The sequence below is a fragment of the Artemia franciscana genome, chromosome 20 (assembly GCF_032884065.1).
Source record: "Artemia franciscana chromosome 20, ASM3288406v1, whole genome shotgun sequence".
Classification (NCBI taxonomy): Eukaryota; Metazoa; Arthropoda; class Branchiopoda; order Anostraca; family Artemiidae; genus Artemia; species Artemia franciscana.
In genome coordinates, this window is record NC_088882.1 from 13,955,484 (window position 1) to 13,981,746 (window position 26,263).

At 35.7% G+C, this 26,263-nt stretch overlaps 1 protein-coding gene across 3 annotated transcripts; it reads left to right on the top strand.

Annotated features, from left to right (window-relative positions):
* The first annotated feature begins 98 nt into the window (after window positions 1-98).
* On the top strand, window positions 99-26,263 carry LOC136039777 (cyclin-D-binding Myb-like transcription factor 1). 3 transcript variants are annotated; one of them, XM_065723644.1, is made up of 4 exons: window positions 115-236; window positions 2,677-2,739; window positions 13,149-13,368; window positions 25,007-26,263. In XM_065723644.1, the coding sequence occupies exons 1-4, from the start codon at window positions 172-174 to the stop codon at window positions 26,171-26,173; spliced, it is 1,515 nt and encodes a 504-aa protein (XP_065579716.1). In that variant the 5' UTR covers window positions 115-171; the 3' UTR covers window positions 26,174-26,263. The 3 variants fall into 3 exon arrangements, with proteins under 3 accessions (XP_065579718.1, XP_065579716.1, XP_065579717.1); XM_065723645.1 differs by having other exon boundaries at window positions 160-236; window positions 2,686-2,739; XM_065723646.1 differs by lacking the exon at window positions 2,677-2,739 and having other exon boundaries at window positions 99-236.

Below are 26,263 nucleotides of genomic sequence, written 5' to 3' on the forward strand. Positions count from 1 at the left end.
TATTAATATTAGCCAAAAAGCTCTTAAATATTAAGTGGTGACACTTTTCTTGGCTACTGAAACACAGAAAACTATATTGCCACACACAATTTAGTTTGATTGGCGTATTCACTAATAGCAATAACAAAACGCTTGTCGTTCTATAGAAGAAGCAGACGAAGAACTTGAAAAATGGATCTGCTTGATGAGTCATCAACAGCATTAAGAAAAAACCCAAAAGATAGTCCACATGCTAAGTAATTTCAATAAGTTTATGAGGCTTTGAGTTTTTTAATAAAGTTTCAATTGAAGGGTGCCTTACTATCTTTGGAAGTAGATGGGTTTTTTGAACACCCAAGGAAGGTATTGCCAAGCTACACTACCATCTCAATACTTTCCCTATTTGCAGGAATTAAAAGATTAGATAGCCTACGTGGCAAGTCTAGTCATCAGTTTATTACTTCTATAAAGAAACCTATATAGTTCTGGAAACTACATTGAAACATTTAAAAATACTTAGGCTAGGCTACATCTTTCCTAAATGTGATATGGTTTACTTAATACAAGCCCCCTCACCCCTTTCATCTAGTGTTCAACTATGAATTGAAATTCATAGTTGAACACTATGAATTGAAAATCATAGTTGAATACTATGAATTGAAATTCATAGTTGAACACTAGATGGAAGGGGTGAGGGGGCTTGTATTAAGTAAACCATATCACATTTAGGAAAGATGTAGCCTAGCCTAAGTATTTTAAAATGTTTCAATGTAGTTTCCAGAACTAGATAGGTTTTTTATGGAAGTAATAAACTGATGACTGGACTTGCCACATAGACTATCTAATCTTTTAACTCCTACAAATAGGGAAAGTATTGAGATGGTAGTCTAGCTTGGCATATATATATATATATATATACATATATATATATATATATATATATATATATATATATATATATATATATATATATATATATATATATATATATATATATATATATAAATATATATATAAATTTCAACCACTTGTTTACTGTTTGTCTTTTAAGGGGTCCAGATTATTCCCCCCTTACAGAAAATTCCTTTGACAATTCTACCCTGTAAAATATCCACAAAAATTCCATGTTGAAAAATTCTCCCCAAATGTGAAATTGAGCATTAGGAATTGAAATAAAAAGTGCATTATTGTGCATCACCTATTGTAAAGAAAAGGCAGTGGGTCATATTGTAGGTAGGGCAGAGGTGCCAGATGTTAAAAAGACCACATTTCAAGGCCTAAATATGAAAACATGAATTTGAGCATCAGGGAATTAAGATACATAAAAAGAACAAAGAAATGCATAATTACAAATCAGCTATTATGAAGGATGGGCAGTGGGTTATTGTTTAGGCAGGGCAGGGTGCCATAAGTCTGAAAGACCACATTTCAAGGCCCAAATCAACTAAATCTCCATGGGCCTTCAGATAAATATAGGAAGGGGAGTAGGAATTAGTATATCATGTCCTTTAATTTAGACTAACCCAAATTAATGGTGCTATGTATGAGACTAACACTTCTGCAGTTAAGATAAGAAATGAGTTTAGCTGCTGGTTTTGTATTAAATAAGGAGTTAAGTAGGGTTGTGTTCTATCCTTCTTTATATGGATTATTTTGATGGATTTTGTCTTAAGGATCACAGAAAGGGCAATGGGAGACCACAGAATCAAATGGAGAGGAAAAACTGTCCTGGTGTTAGATTATGCTGATGATTTATAAGAATATTAGATGGAAGTATAAGCAAAATGAATTAACTTTTAGAAGTTTTAGAGATTTAGCAAGTTCAGGATGGTAGAACAGGTTATCAAATTAATGTTATGAAGACTAAGTCATTAAGGCTAGGAATAAGTGAAGATGTAAAGATGACATTTGGTAATAAAAAGATTGATCAGGTGGGCAGCTTCACTTGCCTTTGCTGTATTATTAGTAAAGATGGAGGGAGCTGTGAAGATGTTAAAAATAGAATAGCCAAGGCTCAGGGTGGCTCTTCACAGTTAAATTTTTTTTTGACAGAATAGTAAGATAAGTCTGCAAGCCAAGATTATAATATTGGAAGGTGCAATGATGACAGTGGTCAAATATGGCTCTGAAGCATGGGTGCTCCAAAAAGCAGATGAAGATTTGCTAGATGCTTTCCAGAGAAATTGCCTACAGATTGTTTTGGGTACCTGACTGACTGACTGTATTTCAAACAGTAGGCTGTACAAAAATGTGGTTCAATTCCACTTTCTAGTGCTATAATAAAAGAAAGGTTGAGATGGCTAGGGCACATTGTGCAGGTGGAGGATGACAGATTGTCCTTTTTGGCCCACCATCTAGGGCTAAATGGAAAGCAGGTTGTCCTTTTCTTAGGTGGGAGGACATCATAAAGAAAGATTAAAAGGAAATTGGAAGTTCTTCAGAGGGTGTAAAAAGGGGGGCCTTTAATAGAATGGGATATAGGAGGAGCATGTGTAGTTTTTGTTGGTCTCTGGCAGCTTGGTGTTGGAATGAGTTGTTAGTAGTATGGGGTGGTTCCTCCCTTCTTTTTACAGAAAAAGTGTTTCTTATCCAGGGGTGTCATTTACTATGGAACAGAGGGGACAATTGCCCCTCCCAGATCTCACTTTGAACCCCTCCCCAAGATCCAGTTTGCTCCCCCCCCCAGCTAAAATTTAGTTTCTTCAGAAATTGCTTCAAAACTAAGATCAACCTGCATGATTCAAGTATCCACAGAAACAGGTCAGTTTTCTTTTCTATATCTTTACCTTTTTGGTACTATATGGCTCATTTTTCAGTTTTTAATGTCATTTTCACTTGATTTAGGAAAGTTGACTATTACTTGCCCCCCCCCCACCTTGAACTTCACAAAACTACACTACTGTTCTGATGTTTATTTTAAAGCATCATTTAACTAAACTAATTTGGTTCATATTTCATACAATTGTATGCAATGATGTGTGAGTGTGCATCATCTATTTGGAAGGAGAGGGGGTGATACATTGTGTAGGCAGGGGGCAGATGCCTCAAAGGGAGAATTTTGTCCTAGTGTAAGAAGGTGGCTGTGTTTGATCTTGTAAGTCCAGTGGTATAAAACTTTCAGGGAATATTTTCTTGGTAAAAATATTTTGATGTAGGAAGGGGCTAGAGGCCTGACAATGAGCTATAAAAATTTCTTCATGTCAATCTGAAACTTACAGCTGTAATTCGTTGGGCCAAGGGAACTAAAATACAAAACAAAGAATTAAAAGGATTTGCTCCTCCTCTGACAAAAGAGGCTAGAAGAATGCTGACTTTTTCTGATTGGCCTGAAACTTATTTTAAACTTTAGTCAAAGGGGACCCCAAGGCAGAAAAGATGAAATATTGCTTTCCTTCGAAATGCAGTCCAAAAAAGGAACCAAAAGTACCAAAAACTTTTTCCATTTGCTTTGAATAAAAGGAGCTATTTTAGAAACTTGGGAGGGGAATCGTTTGATTGAAATTTCATGTGTCCTCCTTAAAGGCCAAAAGCTGCCAGATGGCCATCAGCCTTCCTCTTGGTTCCTTTTCTGATTTCTGGTCCTCCTCTAACCACTAAGATGTCAAATCAAATTTTGAGATATCTGTTTTATTCAAAAACTTTGAAATGTCTAATATGTTTGCCTTTTGGGTTGACATCACCCCCACCACCATTATTAGATTTTATCTTACCATCTCATGATAATTCAACCCCTAGAAACACACACACACACAAATAAATAAAATATAAATGACATAATAAATGCTACAAGACATTCTACACCACATATTCTCCCTATCTTGAAATAAAGTTTCAAATTTTATTTAAAAATAATAATTTTCTTCAATATATTTTGCAGCCATCCCCCTCTGAAATGTGGATATTGCCCTGAGCTACAAACAAAGTATTTGTTGTGAGTTCAAGGTGCTAGAATAGGTTGTCATAGAAACTTCAAAAAAGGCTCATTTGGTTTGAAATTGAAAGGGCTATTGCTCTTTTTTAAAGTCAAAAGGGATTGGAGGGCAACTAACTGCCCTCTCACATCCACAATTTTCCCAAACATATCCAATCAAAAGATAGCCATCTCGTTTGATGTAAATGAAAGGTCCGGAAATTATGTCTTTGAGGATAACAAACACCCCCCAGAGCCCTTAGGGCAAGGGTTATAAGATATACCCTTGGAGCATATAAGGTATATAGCCTATGGAAAGGGTGATTGTATAAACTTTGGAGGGGGCTCATTGGATTGGTAATCAGAAGTTCTAGTGCCCCTTGTAAGATTCAGAGTGATCAGAGAGTGGATACCTCCCCCCCACACCTTGTGCTTTCCCAAGATACATCTGATCGAAATTTTAAGATGGCCATTTGTTGTTGTAGAAACTTTGAAATGAGCTCATTTTGAAGTTTAAGAAACAGAGCCCCCAGAGCAAGGGTTCTAAGTCATGCCCTGGGGCCATATAAGGTACATATAGAAAGGGAGATTGTATAAACTTTAGAGGAGGCTAATTGGATTGCTATTCAGAAGTTTTGGTGCCCTTTTTGAGATTCAGAGTGATTGGAGGTTGGATACTCCCCCTCCTCACACTCACCTCATATTTTCCCAACATGCATCTGATATAAATTTTGAGATGGTCATTTGTTGTCTTAGAAACTTCAAAAAGATCTCATTTGATTGGAAGTGATTGGAGGGCAACTAACCCCTCTTCCATGTCTACCACTTTAAAATTGGTTCCCTTGATTGTAAATCAGATGTTCTAGAGTCCTTTTTAAGATTGAGAGTGATCTAGATGCTGAATAACCCCCCCCGCCCCCCTACACCTTGTATTTTCCTGAAATGCATCTGATAGAAATTTTTGAGATGGCCAGATTTTTGAGATTGTTGTTGTAAAAAATTCAAAAAAAGTTCATTTGATAGGACATTGAAATGGCCAGTCCTCTTTTTAATAGTCAAAAGTAATTGGTAAGCAAATAACCCCCCTCCCATTCCCACCGTTTTTCCAAACACATCCAATAGAAATTTTGAGATAGCCATTTTGTTCAACCTAATTGGAAGGTCCGGATATTAGGTCTTTGAGGATGACCCCCCCTCTTCCCCACACATCTCTCAGGGCAAGGGTTGTAAGTTATGCCCTGGGGACATATAATGTATATATAGAAAGATGATAATGTAAACTTTGAAGGAGGCTCATGGGATTGGTAATAATAACTTCTAGTGCCCTTTTTAAGATTCAGAGTGATCAGAGGGTGGATACCCCCTCCCTCCCTCGTATTTCCTTGAAATGCATCTGATAAAATTTTCAGATGGTCATTTACTGTCATAGAAACTCCAAAAATAGCTCATTTTATTGTAAATTGAAAGGTCCAGTGCTCTTCTTAATAGTCAAAAGTGATTGGAGGGCAAGAAACCCACCTACAAAATTTTGAAATAGCCATTTTGTTCAACGTAATTGAAAGGTCAAAAAATTATGTCACTTAAAAATAGTCAAAAGTGATGGGAGGGCAATTAACCCCCCTCCCACGCCCACTGTTTCCCCAGACACATCCAATAGAAATTTTGAGATAGCCATTTTATTCAACGTAATGGAAAGGCCAGGAAATTGTGTCTTTGAGGATGCCCCCCCCCAAAGCCCTCACTGCAAGGGTTTTAAGTTGTGCACTGTGGGGATATAAGGTACATTTTGAAAGGGTGATTGTATAAACTTCAGAGGGGGCTCATTGGATTGGCATTAGTTATAGTGCCCTTTTTAAGATTCAGAGTGATTGGAGGGTGGATACCCTCCCCCACACCCTGGGTTTTCCCTAAATGCATCTGATAGAAATTTTGAGATGGCTGTTTGTTGTCATAGAAATTTCAAAAACAACTCATTCGATTGGAAATCGAAAGGGCCATTGCCGTTCACTTCGAAAAAGGCTCATCTGATTGGAAATTGAAAGGACTAGTGCCTTTTTTATTATCCAAAAGTGATTGCAGGGCAACAAGCTCCCCCCCCCCCCGCATTGAGCCCATCAATTCTCAAAACACATCTAAGCAAAGTTTTGAGATAGTCATTTTGTTCAGCATAGTAGAAAGTTTAAAAATTTTGTCTTTCACAACCCCCATACCTTTTCAAGGCCAGAACATAGTTTGCACTTTACTGAAAAAAATACATTTAAAATATTTTCACTTTGTTTTTACTTGTTTAAAATGTTTTTACTTGATAAATAAATGGAGAAGTCCTCCCCCTTGCATTTGGAGATTGGAGGGCAAGAAGTCCTTCTCTCAAGCCCATTCATTTTCCAAACACATCCAGTCAAAATCTTGAGACAGCCACTTTGTTCAGAATAGTAGAACTGTCAGGCAACTATGTCTTTAGGAATATTAATTATGTCAACCCCCCACAATTATGTAACTGGCCAATTATGCTTTAAAACTAAATGTTGCTTTAAAATAACTCAAAAGGCATTACGTTTATGGTTGCCAATAAGACACCTCAGCAATATATCGAGAACAACTAGGGGTTTTAAGTTGAAACTATTGGACATACTACTATTACTACTTCTGCTCTTACAATTTAAATAAATAAACAGAGTGTAAGTGTATACAGGTTGTCAAATAGCATATATAGAATCTTTTAGGAATGACATTAGGTTTTATTTTTCAGGTCAACTTCAGAGGGTATAAAATTAAATTAAAAATTATACTGTCTATGTCAGGATTAAAAATTATTGAAAAAGTTTCTCCAACATACAAATAACAACCCATACTGTGGATTCTTATAGAATAAAACTGAAAAGCTATACAAATTTTTTTTCCATGAAAAAGACTATATCAATAAGAAACAAACAGAAATTAGTTTAAAAAACTTTTTCCACAAGACAAGTTTTTCAAAGAAAAGAAAAGAGCTCCATTAAGCCAAGAATGAGCAAAAATTAAATCAAATAATCTTCCAAGTGTAAAACTACCACAGGTCATTATCAATAAATAAATGAAACTCGAAACGAACAGAAATTACAATAAAGAGCCAAGTCAGACTCAAAACAGGCCAAAATTAATATGAGTAGGGCTGAAAACCCCCATGCCTTATCAAGGCCACAGCACAATTTGCACTTTACTGAAAGCAAAATAGGTTCGAAATATTTTCACCTTCCTTACTTCCATAAATAAAAAATAATCAAAAGCTTAAGAAACAAATTGTTTGTTGTGTTTTTCTCATTATAAGTTATGCCCTTCTATATATAACGTATATTTAGAAAGGGTGATCGTAAAAACTCTGGAATGGATCATTGGATTAGGAATCAGATGTTCTAGTGCCTTTTTTTAAGATTATGAGTGATCAGAGAGTGGATACCCCCCCCACACCTCATATTTTCCCAAAATGCATCTGGTGGAAATTTCGGATTTCCCCAAACCCATCCAATCACAATTTTTAAATAGCCATTTTCGTTTAACATAATTGATAGATCCAGAAATTATGTGTTTGAGGATAACAACCTCCCCAGAGCTATCATGACAAGGGTTTTAAGTTGTGCCCTTGGGGCATATAAGGTATATATAGGAAGGGTGATTATATAATCTTCAGAGGAGGCTCATCGTATTGGTAATCAGGAGTTCTAGTTCCCTTTTTAAGATTCAAAGTGATCAGAGGGTGGACACCCCCCCACACCTTGTATTTTCGCGAAATGCATCTGATAGGAATTTTGAGATTGCCATTTGGTGTCAAAGAAACTTCGAAAACAGCTCATTCGATTGGAAATTGAAATAGGCAGTGCCCGTTTCAACAGTAGAAAGTGATTGGAGGGTAACCAACTCCCCTCCCACGCCCACCATTTCCTCAAACACATACAACAAAAATTGTGAGACAGCCATTTTGTTCAACGTAATTGAAAGGTCTGGAAATTATGTCTTTGAGGATGGCAACCCCCTATAGTCCTCAGGGCAAGGGTTGTAAATTATGCCCTGGGGGCATATAAGGTATATATAGAAAGGGTGATCGTATAACTTTGGAGGGGGTGAATTAGATTGGTAATCAGAAGCTCTAACGCTTCTTCTAAGGTTCAGAGTCATCCGAGGATGGATACCCCCCCCTCCCCATACTTCGTATTTTCCTGAAATGTATCTGATTTTCATTTTGAGATGGCCATTTGTTGTCGCAGAAACTTCGAAAACAGTTCATTCGATTTGAATCTTAAAGGCCCATTGTTTTTTTAATAATAAAAAGTGATTGGAGGGCAATTAACCCGCCTCCCACGCCCACTGTTTCCGCAGACACATCTAATAAAAATATTAAGATAGTCATTTTATTCAACATAATGGAAAGGTCAGGAAATTATGTCTTTGAGGATGACTCCCCCAGCCCTCAGGGCAAGAGTTATAAGTTATAACCTGGGTGCATATAAGGTATATATATAGGAAGGGTGATCGTATGATCTTTGGTGGGGCTCATTGGATTAGTAATCAGAACTTTTAGTGCCCTTTTTAAGACTTGGAGCGATCAGAGGGTGGATATCCCCTCCAGACCTCGCATTTTCCCGAAATGCGTCTGATAGAAATTTTGAGATGACTATTTGTTGTCATAGATACTTCAAAAGCAATTCATTCGATTTTAAATTGAAAGAGTCAGTGTCCTATCTAATAGTCGAAAGTCATTGGAGGGCAACTACCCCCCCCCCCCCCCTCCGACGCCCACCATTTCCTCAGACACATCCAATCAAAATTTTGAGACAACCATTTTGTTCAACGTAATTGATAGGTCTGGAAACTTTGTCTTTGAGGATGCCCCCCCCACAGTCCTCAGGGCAAGAGTTGTAAGTCAAGCCCTTGGAACACATAAGGTATGTACAGGAAGAGTGATCAAATGAGTTTCGGAGGGGGCTCATTGGATTTGTAATCAGAACTTCTAGTGCCCTTTTTAAGACTTGGAGTGATTGGAGGGTGGATACACCCTCCAAACCTCATATTTACCCAAAATGTGTCTAATAGAAATTTTGATATAGCCATTTGTTGTCATCGAAACTTCAAAAATAGCTCATTCGATTTAAAATAAAGCGCCAGTACCCTTTTTAATAGTCAAAAGTGATTGGAGGGCGGAGGGCAACTAACCCCCTCCCACGCCCATCATATCCCTAAACACATCCATTAAAATTTTTGAGATAGCCATTTTGTTCAACGTAATTAAAGGACCGGAAATTAAGTCTTTGAGGATGAACCCTTACCTTTTTTTGAAATAGAAACTTCAAAAACAGATCGTTCGATTTGAAATCGGAAAGACCAGTGTCCTTTTTAATAGTAAAAATTTGATTGGTGAGCAACTAAACCCCCTCCCACCCCACCATATCCCCAAACACAATCAATAAAAATTTTGAGATAGCCAGTTTGTGCAACGTTATTGAAAGTACCGGAAATTATGTCTTTGAGGATGAACCCCCCCCCCCCACAGCCCTCAGAACAAGGTAAGTTATGCCCTGGGGCATATAAGGTATATAGGCTATAGAAATGATGATCGTTTGTATTGGTAATCAGAAATTTGAGTGTCCTTCTTAAGATTCATAGTAATCTGAAGGTGGATAACCCCCCCTCCCCTCCACCACTCATACCTCGTTATTTCAAGTAATACATTTGATAGAAGTTTTGAGATGGCCATTGTGTTCATAGGAACTTCGAAAAAGGCTCATTTTATTGGAAATCAAAAGGACTAGTGCCCTTTTCAAAGTGATTGGAGGGCAACAAGCCTCTTCCCCCCTCGCCGATCAAATCCCAAAATATATCTAATCAAAATTTTTAGATAGTCATTTTGTTCAGTATGGGTGAAAGGTTTGGAAATTTTTTTTTGACAACCCCCATACCTTCTCAGGACAAGAAAATATTTGCACTTCACTGAAAAAAAATGGCTGGGGATTGTCACTTTTGTCTACTTATACTGATATATATATTCCTTAAGTTTTAATAATTTAAAAAAAAGTTAAAACATTTTAAACGTATTTTGTTTGTTTAAATTATACAATAAATAACCCAGTCAAACTCCAAACGAGCAAAAATTAAAATGAGTAGGGCTGACAACCCCCATGCCTTCTCAAGACCAGAATATAATTTGTACTTACTGTAAACAAAATACATCTAAAATGTTTTTACTTTGTTTTTACTTGTGTAAAATGTTTTTGCTAGATATATGAAGGGGGAAGTTCTCCCCCTTGCACTCCAATTACATCGCAAGTGTCTGATGCCCTTTTTAAGAGTAACAAGGGATTGGAGGGAAAACAGCCCTTCTCTCAAGCCCATTCGTTTTCTAAACGCATCCATCGAAAATTTTGAGACAGCCATTTTGCTCAGCATAATAGAACAGTCCAAGAACTATGCCTTTGGGATATTAGGCATGTCACCCCCCCCACGATTATTCAATTGGCTCATTGTACTTTAAAACTAAATGTTGCTTTACAATAAATCAAAAGGCATTGTGTTAAATGGTTGCCAATAGGACACCCCAGTGTTATATCGAGACCGACTGGGGGTGTTAAGTTGAAACTTTTGGGAATACTACTATTACTACTTCTGCTCTTACAATTTAAATAAATAAAAGAGTGTAAGCGTATCCAGGTTGTCAAAGAGCATAGATAGAATCTTTTGGGAATGATGTTAGGTTTTTCTCTTTCAGGACTACTTCAGAAGCCATAAAGTTAAATTTAAATTACACTGTTTGTGTTAGGATTAAAAATTGCTGAAAAAGTTTCTCCAACATGCAAATAGCAACCCAAACTATGGATTCTTTTAGAATGAAACTGAAAAGATATGGAATAATTTTTTCCATGAAAAAGACTATGTCAATAAAAAACGAACATGAATTAATTCAAAAAGCTTTCTATACAAGACAAGTTTTTCACACAAGAAAAGTAAAAATCTCCATTAAGCCAAGAATGAGCAAAAATAAAGTCCAATAACCTTCCAAGCGTGAAACTACCACAAATCACTATCAATAAATAAATGAAACTCAAAACGAACAGAGATTACAATAAATAGCCAAGTCAAACTCAAAACGACAAAAAATTAACATGAGTAGATAACCCCTATCTACTCAAGGCAGATAACCCCTATGCCTTCTCAAGACCAGAACACAATTTGCGCTTTACTGAAAACGAAATATGTTTGAAATGTTTTCACCTTTCTTGCTTTCATAAATGAAAAATTATCAAAACCTTAACGAAGAAATATCAACTTAACTGATAATCTACGGTCATTTATTGTTTTTATTGTTTTTTTTTTCTTTCAGTAAAGCGCAAGTTGTAATCTGATCTTGAGAAGGGTATAGGGGTTATCAGCCCTACTCATGTTAATTTTTGCTCGTTTTGAGTTTGACTTGGCTATTTATTGTCATCTCTGTTCGTTTTGAGTTTCATTTGTTTATTGATAGTGAAGACTGACTGACTTTTTTTCTCTTTTTATCGGCAAGACAACACTGATATAGTGTTGTGGAATTTTTGTTTTGTTTCACCTATGAAGTTAAACAAAGAGGGTTAGCTTTTTCTCAGTTTTTTTTTGTCTTTTTCTATAATATGGTCCACAGGCTCAATGGGATGGTCACTATAGAATGATGTATCTTGCATAATGTCATGACTGAACAAAGAAAATTTTAAAATTTTGTCAATTTAAAGGAATGATCAAGCCTTTTTTCATGGAAGGAGAGCACTTGTACTTACTTTGTACTTGTGGCGGGAATCTGGCGTTTCCATCTCGCCCGGCATCGATGATCTTGGAGACCTTCTTGGACCATGTTGTCCGATCTTCTGCCAGCTGGTCTGCAAAAGCGAGCCACTGAGTTGACCATCTGTGACCGAACTTTCTGAAACCCCCAATAGGTTCAAGGTCTGACTTGGCCAGATTCCTCCAGTTCTTCCTCTGTCCTCCTTGGCATCTCTTCCAGGAGCTAATAGGCTCAACTAGAAGTATTTGGCGAGGCAAGTACTCTGGCGGTTTCTGTAATACATGGCCCAACCATTTCAAATGGCGTTCTTTAATATTGAGTGCAACATCTCTCTGAATATTGCACATTCGACGTATATCCGCGTTGGAGATACGTTCACGTAGCTATACTCTGAGAATTCTTCGCAGACAAGTATGCTCAAATACCTTCAGTGTATTCTCATGCTTTAGTTTTACCAACCATGTTTCGCATCCGTAAAGGAGAACGGTGCGGACTCGTGCCATGTAGATTCGAACTTTTGTTCTGACACTGACTTCGCGGCGATTCCGTAAGGGTCTCCAAAGGGAGGCAAAGACTGTCTGCGCTATCTGTATTACCTGTTGGATATCAGCATCGGAATATCCGTCATTACAAAGCTGGGAGCCTAGGTATGTGAAACAGTTGACTTATTCCAGCTGAACTTGGTTGACAGTTAGTGAGAACGGTCCTGTGTCGTGGTTAATAGCCATGAATTTTGTTTTCTCTGTGCTGACTTTCAAGCCGATCAGGTTTGCCCAGGCCACCACGTTGTCAAGCATGTTTTGGGCTTCTATGCGGTCTCACAGAAGGCCAACATCATCCGCATAATCGAAGTCAGTCAGTGAGAGATTTTGTCTGATCTGTGCTCCTGGATAAGACGACAGAGTATTTTCAAGCACCCAATCGATGCAATAATTGAACAGAGTTGGAGAGAGGACACACCCTTGTTTTACTCCGAATTCAACCAGGAATTCTTCTGTTTCTTCGCCATAGACTCTAACTCGGCTCACTGACGCGTCATAGTATGCCTTCATCAGCTCAACAAACTTCAGCGGCATTCCGTCATTCTCTAGGATCTTCCAAAGTTTCTGGCGAGTGACAGAGTCACTGGAAAGAAGGAGAGTGATTTGAGGAGAAGTGTAGACAGAAGTCATACTTAGTTGGGGTCTTATGTACGTAAAATTCAGGATTGTAAATCATTCTTGGATCTAGGGGATCCAAGAAAGGAGTACTTTTGAACTTCTACCTCCAATTTAAACTATAAATTGATATCCTGGTTGTTGTTTGTCTTATTATTTGTTATTTTTTCTACTTTGCTTTCTTATTCTTCATTTATTGCTAGTATTGGCTTAGATCCTACTGTTTTATTTTGTACTAAAATTAACGTAACTGATTTTCTTTTTACGTTTTTCTTTGTCGGAAGCTGAATGTCGTTAAACTATATAAGTATTTACCCTATAGAAAGAAAAAAGAAGCATATCCATCAATGTCAGGATGGAACCCAACTCGAAACAAGACTGCCGTTAAAGCTGCCGGGTACAAACTAGGTATATGGACCGTGGAAGAGATAGACCTTTTGATCAAGAATGTTGATATGTTTTGCCAAGAAAACAATATTGCCGATCCAGCTGAAGTTATTTTCAAATACAAAAAAGACGAGAGGAAGAACTTTTATAAAAAGGTAGCCATTTTCTTTTACATCTTTATTTTCAAATCAGCTGTTCAAAAGCTAAAGTATACATAAGTGCTTTTCATTATTTTTCTAAAATTCAGTTCTCAAAGCTACAATCATGTATGATTTACATCATAGTTAATGCCGAAGAAATAAATACAGAAAAAAATTTAAAGTTTTCAGAATATGCCGATAAAAATTTATGAAGTTAATGTAATGTCAGCATTAAGGCAAAAACTTGGACTAATAAACATTATTCAATACTTATGTATGTTATATATTCCCCTGTGCCTGAATATCCCCAAATTAAAATTGGGTTCGCTGGAATCTACAAACGTAGCATTCGCAAATACACGAACGTCAACACATTTACAAATCATAAATTTCCTTTAACGGTAATTTGTCAGAGACATTCTGGAAAGCCATATTTTCGTATGAAAAATTTTGGAGATGGTGGAAGAACTAAAAATGTGCTTTAGATTAGCTTTGCTGAAAGGAAAGCAAAAAACATTCTACATCGGTTGAAAAATAAGACAAGTTGAAGCTTAAATAATTTGACTTTACTAACAATTTAAAAACTAAACTTGTTCCTGATTCCCAGTCCTAAGTTTTAGCTACTAAGAAAAAGCAATAAAGCAAGTTCTCAAAATTAAATTATATTTAAAGGAAACCAACATAATTTAAAAAGAGCAATATTTGGAACTAGTTTTGACCACATCAATTCATGGCCCCCGAAAATGATCCTAAAATTTGCTTCAGCTCTGATAGGCTCGAAACTTAAACGGCATGTAGACAGGGCCAGAAAAATCTCAATGAAGACAAAGTATTTGAAGCAATACCTTTTGGGCAGAACATATTTATTTTCTCTTATTTATTTTAACTTACAGGGTATGCAGACAGGGACAAGGGTAACTCAATGATGACGAAAACTATTGAAAAAAATATTGATGTTCTGATTGGGGATGCCCAGGATAAGCTTCTGTTTGTTTTGTATCCGATCAGATTGTAACTTTTTGTGGGGATATACACTAGGCAAAACAAAACTAAGGAAGAAAATAACAAAACTAAGGAAGAAAAACAAAACTAAGAAATAAAAACAAAACTAAGGAATAAAAACAAAACTAGGGAAGAAATAAGAACGAAAAAAAAATGGGCTGTAGCAATTAATGACACTGCAAAGTAGGGGAAAAGTTATTGTTCTCCAATTAGCATGACATTTTCATTGTAAGTTGACTATGGATAATTTAATACTGTTTCAAATATACTAATTGCTACTGCTGTAAAATTCCGTTTTTGGAAAATTCCATTTTTACGGAGTCATAAAACCAAAAAAAAGATAATCATAAAAAAGCAAACAACTAAAAAACTGGCAAAAGAATACCAAAAACAACAATATCAGAATGGCAAAACCATTCATTAGTCAAAAATATTAAGCGACAAAATGTCAGTAACCTAAAAAGGTAAAAACTAGAAAAAAACTAAAAATGATTGAAATAATATGTACGTTAAAAAAGTTTAAAAGAGAACATATTAAAAGTGTAACTTAAAATCTGTAAGGAGCATAAAGAGGTAATGATAAGAGATACGGAAACAAATCCCCGCTGCATTGATTTGTGATGTCTAATTTTTTAATGCAAAGTTTTTTTAAGACATCAGCACAAAACTCTTTGTTATAAGTAACCTTGGTATACGTTTGTTACAACAAAACAGGCCACAAATAGAGTCTTTAAATTATAATGGTATGTGAAGATACGTGTGTATTTAAGGGCGAGTATATGGTGGGGGTAAGAATCGTCTCAGCCTTATAGAAGATCGATATTAGGCAGATTTTCCAATTGTACGAAAAAAAATTCACTTCCCCATCTATGTGTGATTCCGCAGCAATACTGTTTTTAACTACCGCTAATAGTAATAATTATAATAGTAATAATTATAAACTATTACTGATCCAACATTTTGGTCGAGTATTCAAATTTTGTCTAAATGTACATTACAATCCAAATATTTTAATTCTCAAGCTGAATAACTGAAAACAAAATTAGAAATATTTCTTCAGTTATGCAGTAATAAAACTATGTGCTTCAAAAGCAAACAGGTGTTAGTTTTAGAAAATGATTTCCAGAAAAGTCTAGTAATATGAGATCTTTGTCCATTATTCCCCCTGTTTAGCATAAATCCTGTTTGAATTTTGAGCCATGTCACCTGAATTTTCAGCATTTTTAGAGATTATTCCTCAATTTTCTTTTTTTATTGCCTGTTTTGTGCTATTTTGACAAGCCTGACAAATCTCATTAGAATTTGGTATCCTGAATGTAGCCTGAATGTTGAATTTGAAATTCCTACAAACTTGCCTTCCTCAGAAGCATCGAATTATTCTACCAAAGTAGCATTTAAAGTTTAAAGAAAGCTGGTGTTTCATCTACAAATCTTTTTCTTTTGTGCATATTACTGTTTTTCTCGCCAATTGATTGGATACTTAAAAGGAAATATATCCTCCAATTTTGGTGCAGATGTAGCAGATGTAGCAGGGTTATAAAGCAGATGTGGCAGGGTTGCCACAAAGTCCCTAAAATTGAGTGTAAAATTGAAGTTTAGTTTTACCCATCAAAAGTGAGGAGCCTGAGAATATTTGCCTTATTTTAAGAAAACAGGGGGAAACACCCCCTAAGAAGTCATAGAATCTTAACAAAAATCACAGCATCAGATTCAGCGTATCAGAGAATCCGACTGTAGAGGTTTTTCCTATCTAGAAAAATGTGGAATTAGGTATTTTTTGTCAGAAGACGGATGTGTGTTTATTTGTTTGTTTGTTTTTTTACCCAGGGGTGATCGTATCGACCCAGTGGTCCTAGAATGTCACGAGAGGACTCATTCTAACGGAAATCAAAAATTCTAGTGCCCTCTTTAAGTGACCAAAAAAGTTTGAGGGCATATAGTCCCCCTCCAACGCATATTATTTCCAAAGTTACTGAATCAAAATTTTGAGGTAGCCATTCTGTCCAGCTTAGTCAATAAACCTAATAACTATGTCCTGGAGGAGGGGCTACAAGCTAAAAACTTTGACCATTGCTTACATATAGTATTGGCTATTTTGAGGTGTACAGACGTGTTCAGGGGGACTTTTTCACGTTGGGGTGGGGTGGATCGAAGATAGAGGAGTTACGAGGGAGGATATTTCCATGGAGGGATTTATCATGAGTGAAGAGAATGTCCATGAAGGGGGTGCATGCTTTTCTAGCATTATTTAAAAACAAACAATAAGAATTTGAAAAAAAATTCAACTGGAAGTAATGAACAACTTTAAAACTTAAAACAAACAGAAAATTTTATGTATATAAGGGGGTTTGTTCCTCAAAACTACCTTGCTCTTTACGCTGAAGTATTTTTAGTAATTTCAACTATTTATTCTACGGCCTTTGTGATTCAGGGGTCATTCTTAAAGAATTGGGACAAAATTCAAGCTTTAGTGTAAAGAGCGAGGTATTGACAAGAGACGACCCCCTTCATATAAGTAATAAAAACATACATATATTGAAGTTCGGTACGTGAGTTAGGCATATTTATTACTAACAAAAACGTTCGTAAAAAAATCTAGTTACATTTAAAATAATAAAAAATCGGAGGGCAACTAGGCGTCTTCCCCCACCCCTTTTCTTATCAAAACCATCCAATCAAAGCTATGAGAAAGCCATTCAGCCAAAAAAATTAATATGTAAATTTTGTTTTAATTATGCTTGTACAGTGAGTCAAAATCAAAACATGCATTAATTCAAAACCGTTTAGAAATTAAACAAAAAAACAAGTTTTTTTAACTGCAAGTAAGGTGCAACATTAAAACTTAAAACGAACAGAAATTATTCCGTATATGGACTGGGTTTTCCCCCTCCTCAGTGCCTTGCTCTTTATGCTAAAGTTTATTTATTGTTTTATAAAGTAGAGCTGTCACAAAGGGTTAAACTTTAGCTCAAAGAATAAGGCGTTGAGGAGGGGACGACCCCTTTCATATGCGTAAATTTCTGTTCGTTTTAACTTAAAATGTTGCTCCTTACTAGCAGCTAAAAAACTTTTTCTTTTATTTTATACGTTTGTTACAACAAAACAGGCCACAAATAGAGTCTTTAAATTATAATGGTATGTGAAGATACGTGTGTATTTAAGGGCGAGTATATGGTGGGGGTAAGAATCGTCTCAGCCTTATAGAAGATCGATATTAGGCAGATTTTCCAATTGTACGAAAAAAAATTCACTTCCCCATCTATGTGTGATTCCGCAGCAATACTGTTTTTAACTACCGCTAATAGTAATAATTATAATAGTAATAATTATAAACTATTACTGATCCAACATTTTGGTCGAGTATTCAAATTTTGTCTAAATGTAGATTACAATCCAAATATTTTAATTCTCAAGCTGAATAACTGAAAACAAAATTAGAAATATTTCTTCAGTTATGCAGTAATAAAACTATATGCTTCAAAAGCAAACAGGTGTTAGTTTTAGAAAATGATTTCCGGAAAAGTCTAGTAATATGAGATCTTTGTCCATTATTCCCCCTGTTTAGCATAAATCCTGTTTGAATTTTGAGCAATGTCACCTGAATTTTCAGCATTTTTAGAGATTATTCCTCAATTTTCTTTTTTTTTATTGCCTGTTTTGTGCTATTTTGACAAGCCTGACAAATCTCATTAGAATTTGGTATCCTGAATGTAGCCTGAATGTTGAATTTGAAATTCCTACAAACTTGCCTTCCTCAGAAGCATCGAATTATTCTACCAAAGTAGCATTTAAAGTTTAAAGAAAGCTGGTGTTTCATATACAAATCTTTTTCTTTTGTGCATATTACTGTTTTTCTCGCCAATTGATTGGATACTTAAAAGGAAATATATCCTCCAATTTTGGTACAGATGTAGCAGGGTTATAAAGCAGATGTGGCAGGGTTGCCACAAAGTCCCTAAAATTGAGTGAAGGTTTTTCTTAGTCCCTGAAATTGATAAAGGTCCCCCAAGTCCCTTTTCTTGCTTTGGTTTCAAGCTCCATATCCTGAAGGCTACCAATGCCTGTCAATATATGGTTTTCAGTTTTTTTTTATTTCAATTGGGATTCTTGGAACCTGTTTTTGCTTTTCTAAGAAAGACAAAACTCTCTGTTACATAGGCTACAGCGTTACTGTCTGGACAGAGCAGACAGACTAGTAAAGAAAAGGAGTCACCCTCTTTGCCTCTGGAGTCAATAGGCTAGGAGAAGGCAGGGTTCGGCTAGCTTTGTTGATTACTTAAGAAACTCTTTTCCGGGTGTCACTTTGTTACATACAAAGGAGAAAAAAAAATTTAGAGAATTGCTTGAAGTACAAAATGCGAAGGAGGCTGCATTAAAGCCAGGCTTCTTGCACGATTTTTAACTTATACATTTATAAGACTATTAGACTACATCCTAGCACCTTTTCTTATTTGAATGCATTTCTGGTTATAGCTTACATATTTTTCTATTAACTCTACTGTTTTTTAAAGTTTGGGGTTTGAAGTTTAAGTTTGAATAAGAATGGGAAAGAGCAAATTCAAGGAGGCTTTGTTGGAAGAGAAAGATGCAACGAGACACCAAGTGAAAAAGTGGTGTAGACCCGTTCCGGGAGATATGTTCTCCTTCTACTGTTCTATTTGCAATACATCGCTTGTTTGCCATAAGGGCTCCTACGTTTTGCTGCAGCACGTCAGAACTGCTGACCATAAGTAGAATGTTACCATAAAGCTAACGCCGAATCTACAATTTTTTTTTCTGTTCTCCAGCCACCTCTTCGGCTAATAATAATATAATTTCCAAAGACGTTATTTTATTTGGCACGAAATGCTTTTCAAAACACATTCAAAACTGATAGGGAATCCAAAACTGAAACTTGGAACTACTTCTTCTAATAAGTTTACATATTTACAAGGAAGCAATGTATTGGTCGAAGCTCTAACCTGAATATATGAGCATCACAAGTCTTACAGTAGTGGACCATAGAATTAAAAGTCTTAGAAAATAAATTTGCTGGATAAAGTAGTCAATTTAAAAAGTGTATTTAGTTTTCAGTGAAGCAAAAATGACATGTTAACCTTTAAGGTTTGGAAGGGTAGCGTGATGTTGTCTTATTGGTGCCAGCTTGTGTTCATTTAGGTATGTCTTCATCGGTTAGTGAAGTTCTGTTCGTTTTAGTTATGATTTCCTTACCCATAGTATTTTTCTTTGTTTCAGTCTCATTTTTATATGAGTAAATTCCTATGCGTTTTAAGTTTAAAAATTACTACTTAATTTCTATTGAAAATTTAGTTTTTTCCAATCCAGTACAGGTCAGATTTTGAACTGTTTAAGTGATAAATATTCATGGTGAAAGCATGTCAAAAGAACGGCCAGGAGGGGGGGGGCGAAAGTTATTCACATAACAATGAATTGTGCAACGATGTCATTGTAAACACAGCAACGTATTGTCAGAACAAGAAAAGGGTATAACAAAAAAGTTTAGAGCTTATACTAAATCTCTAAACCAATCTTTGCATATCAGTGTTTAGAGTATCTCCTAAATCAGTGTCTCTAAATACACACTTGTGCTACAATCAATATATTAGCGGACATAATTTTTTAGTAGGTTAAGAAAAGAGCTTGTTACCAGGCTCTTAGAAAAGTAAGCCGTTCCAAGAACTTGGAAACTCCTCTCTGGAATCAAATATACATGGATGCCCCAAAACAAAACATCTAGAGATCCAAACGAAATTTCATTAGTGTGATTTACGCTTGCCTCCTATTTATGGTCCTATGTCTTTCAGCTTCTGTATATGCAATATTATAAAATCAAACGAATAGTTTTTTGTTCTTTTTTTTACTAGAGTTTTGTTTATTATTCGTTGCAATGAGATCCACAAAGCTTCCTACCCACAAAATAGCAAAAATGAGGTAGAATTTTTTTTTTTATTTCGGGCAATGCGTTTACATTCCTCTTAATATCAAGAAAAAAATCGCCATAATAACAAAAATTAATGAAAAGAACAAATGAATGTGGATTGATAATTTAATATATATTGGTATTCATTCCTGAAGGTCTAATAATTTTGGATTTATTAGCGCTATAAAAGAGACAACTTTTTTTTTCAGTAGAGTGAACATTACGTTCTGATTTTAAGAAGATTCAGGAGGTTAGACTTTTCCAGGGTAGGGAGCTGATTGCCTCTAAGAGTTATTTTTTCAGCCTAAGTCTATTATCAGGAGAAGTAGTTCATCTTGATCGTGAAGGAAATCCCCCCTTTCCATTTTCTACGTGTATGTGTGTTTATTCAGTAAATTTCTCTGAAATGGTTTTAAGCTTGTGTGTTTAGTTATTTAAGATGACGATAAGAGGATCAAATGATTATTATAGAAAATAATTTGAAGTCCTTGCTCTAAATCTATGTTAAAATACCCCCCTGACCACTCTAGATATTTGCATTTCATTACATATAATTTTACGCTCAAATTGATAATTGCCAAAGACATAAATCAATATACCTAAATTTAAAAAGACTGCATATACAATGGATATATTTAAAATTTGGAGCTATTCCTCCTCTTGGAAAATTTAAGGTGTATTGTGCACTTCTAGTTTTTTCTTCCTTTGTTTTGAGTCGTTTAATGGGCTGTAGTTGTAACATAAACTTATAAAAATTGAAATAGAGATAAAAACTCGCCTAATTGCTTTTTGTTTTGCTCTGGAACATCAGGTAAAGAAAAGATCTAGTAAATTCATGGCGCTATTGAGTAAAATAGGGAAGAGGAAATTTAAGGTAGGCAGAAGGAGATTAGAGGGAGAAAAGTTTTTCTAAGTTTGTAATTTGGTGCCACCATGGAAGGGGTGCCCTGTGACGGAAGAGCACCCTTCAAAACTGGTTGGACAATGCTGCATTTGGGTAACTGATTGTAGAATGCTCCAAAATCAAATCTTTCAAATGCTCAACTGCTCAAATTTAAAGATTTCTTTTCCTTTTGTAAAGTTGTTAAAGTTACCTGTTTGTAAGTGTAGGTATATAAATGTTGTTATTAGTAGTCGTGGAAAGTAAAAAAGTTTTGAGGAGAGGTTGGAATAATTAAAATCTGGATTTATAAGTGGAGAGGGACACAAGAAATTTTAAAAACTTATGCTGCCTTACCCGCAGATCTGAAGTTCAAAAAGGATTTTTATATATTGTTTCCTGTCTTTGCCAACGCGGAAACCCGTACGTTGACCAATCACAACGCGTCAACATGCTAACTATGCTCCTCTCGTTTAATCCTGTTTTCATTCCTTGTGGCTTGTTGCACGATTTTGGACCACCTTTTAGAATATAATAAAAGATCTTTGTTGACTGCAAGGTTTTATATTCATCCATTTTCATCTATTTTCGTTTTGTAGTTATCTATTTTCAAGGCGATAATGTTCAGTTGACTTATTTCTAATAAGAGGAGCAAGCAATGATTCACCGTCAAAACTCTTGGTGCCACTAAGTGTTATTAAATAAAAAAAACGAGTTTTTTTAACTGAAAGTAAGGAGCGACATTAAAACTTAAAACGCACAGAAATTACTTCGTATATGAAAGAGGCTGCTTCCTCATCAGCGCCCCTTTCTTTACGCTAAAGTTTGACTCTTTCTCTCAATTCTTCTTTTTAAAACAGTAAAAAACTTTAGCGTAAAGAGCGGGGCGTTGATGAGGAAGCAGCCTCTTTCATATACGAAGTAATTTCTGTGCGTTTTAAGTTTTAATGTCGCTCCTTACTTTCAGTTAAAAAAACTCGTTTTTTTTATTTAATTTCTGAACGTTTTTGAATCAATGCATGTTTTGATTTTGGCTCTCCGCAGAGGAATAATCAAAACGAAATTTGCATATTTTTTTTTTTTGGGCTAAATGGCTTTCTCATAATTTTGATCGAATGATTTTGAGAAAAAAGAGCGGGGGCGAAGCCTAGTTGCCCTCCGATTGTTTGGTTAATTAAAAAGGCAACTAGAACTTTTAATTTTTTACGAATCTTTTTATTGGTAAAAGATTTACGTAACTTATAAATTAGCTTACGTAAAGAACTTTTGTATTCTCATGTTTTTATTACATATATGAGGGGATTCGCCCCATCGTCAGTACCTCGCTCTTTACACTAAAGCTTAAATTTTATCCCAATTCATTAAGAATGACCCCTGAATCACAAAAGCCGTAGAATAAATAGTTGAAATTACTAAAAATAATTTAGCGTAAAGAGCTAGGTATTATAAGGAGGTGAGCCCCTCATATGGGTAATAATTTCTGTTTGTTTGAAGTTTTATTGCTGTTCCTTACTTCCAGCAGAAAAAGCTTTTTCACATTTATTTTTTAATTTTTTTTTTTAAATAATGCTAGTAAATCCTGCTCTCCCTTCATGGAAGTTTTCTTCTCCCATGACAAATTCTCGATGGGAGTTCCCCCTGCATATCCCCCTCTTCTCAACCCCTCCCCCAACCAAAAAAATCCTCCTGAAAACGCCTGTATGCTTCCCAATAACCATTACTATATGTAAGCACAGGTCAAAGTTTGTAACTTGTTGCCCCTCCCACGGGGACTGTGGGGGAGTAAGTCGTCCCCAAAGACATAGTTATAAGGTTTTTCGACTACGCTGAATAAAATGGCTATCTCAGAATTTTGATCCGTTGACTTTGGGAAAATAATTAGCGTGGGAGGGGGCCTAGGTGCCCTCCAATTTTTTTGGTCACTTAAAAAGGGCACTAGAACTTTTCATTTCCGTTAGAATGAGCCCTCTTGCAACATTCTAGGACAACTGGGTCGATACGATCACCCCTGGGGAAAAAAAAAACAAAAAAAACAAATAAACACGCATCCGTGATCTGCCTTCTGGCAAAAAATGCAAAATTCCACATTTTTGTAGATAGGAGCTCGAAACTTCTACAATAGGGTTCTCTGATACGCTGAATCTGATGGTGTGATTTTCGTTAAGATTCTATGACTTTTAGGGGGTGTTTCCCCCTATTTTCTAAAATAACGCAAATTTTCTCAGGCTCGTAACTTTTGATGGGTAAGACTAAACTTGATGAAACTTATATATTTGAAACCAGCATTAAAATCCGATTCTTTTGATATAGCTATTGGTATCAAAATTCCATTTTTTAGAGTTTTGGTTACTATTGAGCCGGGTCGCTCCTTACTAAAGTTCGTTACCACGAACTGTTTGATATGAAAAAAACTTCCACTTTGTGAACAAACTCATGCACTTTCTTCACTAGATGAGTGTCGGTTACACTCAGTAAAAACCGTAAAAAAAAGATTAAAAAAATGATGTTGCTTTTTGGTGTTACTTGATTTTTATATGGTAAAATACAAATTGTGTGAGGATTTTCATACTTTTTGTTTGACATACGCAAAGATACATCACCTTCAAAGCTGCAAAAATGCCAGTTTTAATCAGAACCTAATTTGCTATGGGCCAGGAGGACAACTGCCCCCCAGACTTTGGTTCCTTCCAGCCCTTTGTTTCCTCCCCCAGATGAACTTTAGTTTCTTCAAAAATTTCGTCAAAACTAAGATTAGGCTGCGTAATTCAAGGATCCACAGTAACGGGTCTGTTTTCTGTAGTATATTTCTACCTTTATGGCACTATATGGCTCACTTTTAATTTTTCACTGTCGTTTCATCTTTACCTTTATGAAACTATATGGCTCATTTTTTATTTTTCACTGTCGTTTTATCTTTACCTTTATGAAACTATATGGCTCACTTTTCAGTTTCCACTGTCGTTTATGGCACTATATGGCTCATTTTTAATTTTTCACTGTCGTTTTATCTTTACCTTTATGAAGCTATATAGCTCATTTTTCATTTTTCACTGTCGTTTTATCTTTACCTTTATGAAACTATATGGCTCATTTTTCAGTTTTCACTGTCGTTTAATCATGCCTTTATGGCTCATTTTTCAGTTTTCACTGTCGTTTTATCTTTGCCTTTATGGCATTTTAAAACGACAGTGAAAAATTCACCAGTTTTCACTGTCGTTTTCACTTAATTTTGAAAATTGGCTCCCCCCTCCCCAGAGTTTTGACGAAATTGTATGATTGGTTTTAGTGCTAGCTTCAACAATAAGCAAAATTGACAAGGCTTTAAAATCAGCTTAAGGGTTTAATAAGGAGTTTTCGAGCGAAAATCAGATTTACTTATTTACTCTTGTTTAAAGAGAATTAAGATGTTAAAAAACATGTTAACCTATTACAACACCTCAATGTTTTGACTGTTAACCTTGTATTCCTCAGTTCTGTGCTCCGAATGTGTTTGAGCACAATTTAGTATCTCACAAATTTTAAACTAGGTTATGGTTTCTCTGTGTCAATATAATGAAATTTTATTGTTGAAATACTGTTTTACATATATACTATATCAGGCAACTGAACAGGAATATTTTTTTTTAATCACGCTCTCCGAGAAATCCTTTTTCGTATCCTCAGCGGATACATGCACCCATAGTTGGGAAGCTCGTGGCCTTCATATAAGTTTTGTACATATGTTCAATGCTTTTTTAAAGTTTCTCCTGTGAGGTTCGCACGAACATAGTAGATTTTTAATGTTTATACAATAAGGCATAAAATACTTTATTTATTGTATGTTTTTTTTTTACAAATAGTACATTTTTCAGGTATCACAGGGTATTAATAGACCTGTGCAAGCTGTATATAAGAGACTACTTCGTATGTACGACGAAACAAACAACCTTGGGAAATATTCTGATGTTGAAATTGAGAAGCTCAAATCGTTAAGAAAAATCCACGGAAGAAACTGGCAAGAAATTGGTAAACAACTAGGCCGTTCTCCTGCGTCTATCAAAGATAAATGTCGGAATCTCGAGACTCTTTGCTCTGGTAAGTGGACTGAAGATGAAGAAAATCGGCTGGCTTCTGCTGTGCACGCAGTCACTGGAACAGAGCTGGGGAGTAATGTTTGTGTTGGTATTGATTGGCAGTCAGTAGCTCGGGAGGTTCAGACGCGGAGTGAATTTCAGTGTCGAGCTAAGTGGTGTATGCAATTGAACTGGCGGAATTTCGGTGGGAGACAGTGGACTCATTTGGATGATAAGAATCTGGTGAGAAAGATTGCTGAGCTGAATCCGGCTAATGAAATTGAGATTGATTGGGTTATGTTGGCCAAAGACTGGGATGCAGCGAGATCTGCACAGTGGCTTAGGACTAAATGGCGTATGATTAAACACGAGTATAAAAATAATGGTAATCTAAAAATTGGTGAATTTTGTAAATATTTGCTTGAAACAAAGGAGTTTATGCAAAAGCAGACAACTCGGCTCCCCAGTGGTTCGAATGTAGACGCTGTTGAAACAATTTGGATCTCGTCCAACAAAGAGCTCGAAAATTTTGAAACAAACTCGAACGAAAATTCTATTAAATTAGCATTCCTTCCTAATTATTTTTCACCAGGTAGTGTTACAACATCTGGTGATGAGTGTGATGGCAGTTTAAATTCTGATTTTGTAATCCTTGCCGATCCTGCATTAGAAATAGTTATCGGTGATGATAATGATGGAAATGAGGCTGGTGCATTTTGTTCAGAGGAATATACTCGCGAAATCTATGTTGAGGCCAAATACACTCCAAGTGATGAAAAATATAATCAAATGGTCAAAAATGACGTACCTTTAAATGAGATCACTGTCTTGGATGATGACAGGGACGCGGTTGGGTTTAATTCGCCACTTCACTGCCTCGCAAATGTGGCAGTGGATCATGAAATTCTGTTGGACGATGAAAGCATCTTTAGTCAGTGTTTAATGAATAATGATGAACATGTTTAAATCTTTAAAATCATTTTATTTTTTCTAATTTTTTCTTCTTAAGATGGCCTATTTTGATCCACCAAATAAAATCAGATTTACTGTAAATAA

Bases quoted from the DNA above. Each gene is read 5' to 3' on its own strand.
- LOC136039777 (XM_065723644.1), top strand. From the start codon at position 172: ATGGATCTGCTTGATGAGTCATCAACAGCATTAAGAAAAAACCCAAAA. The intron at 237-2,676 runs GTAATTTCAATA...GCTAAAATTTAG, and splicing joins AAAGATAGTCCACATGCTAA to TTTCTTCAGAAATTGCTTCA. The intron at 2,740-13,148 runs GTCAGTTTTCTT...TTTACCCTATAG, and splicing joins TCAAGTATCCACAGAAACAG to AAAGAAAAAAGAAGCATATC.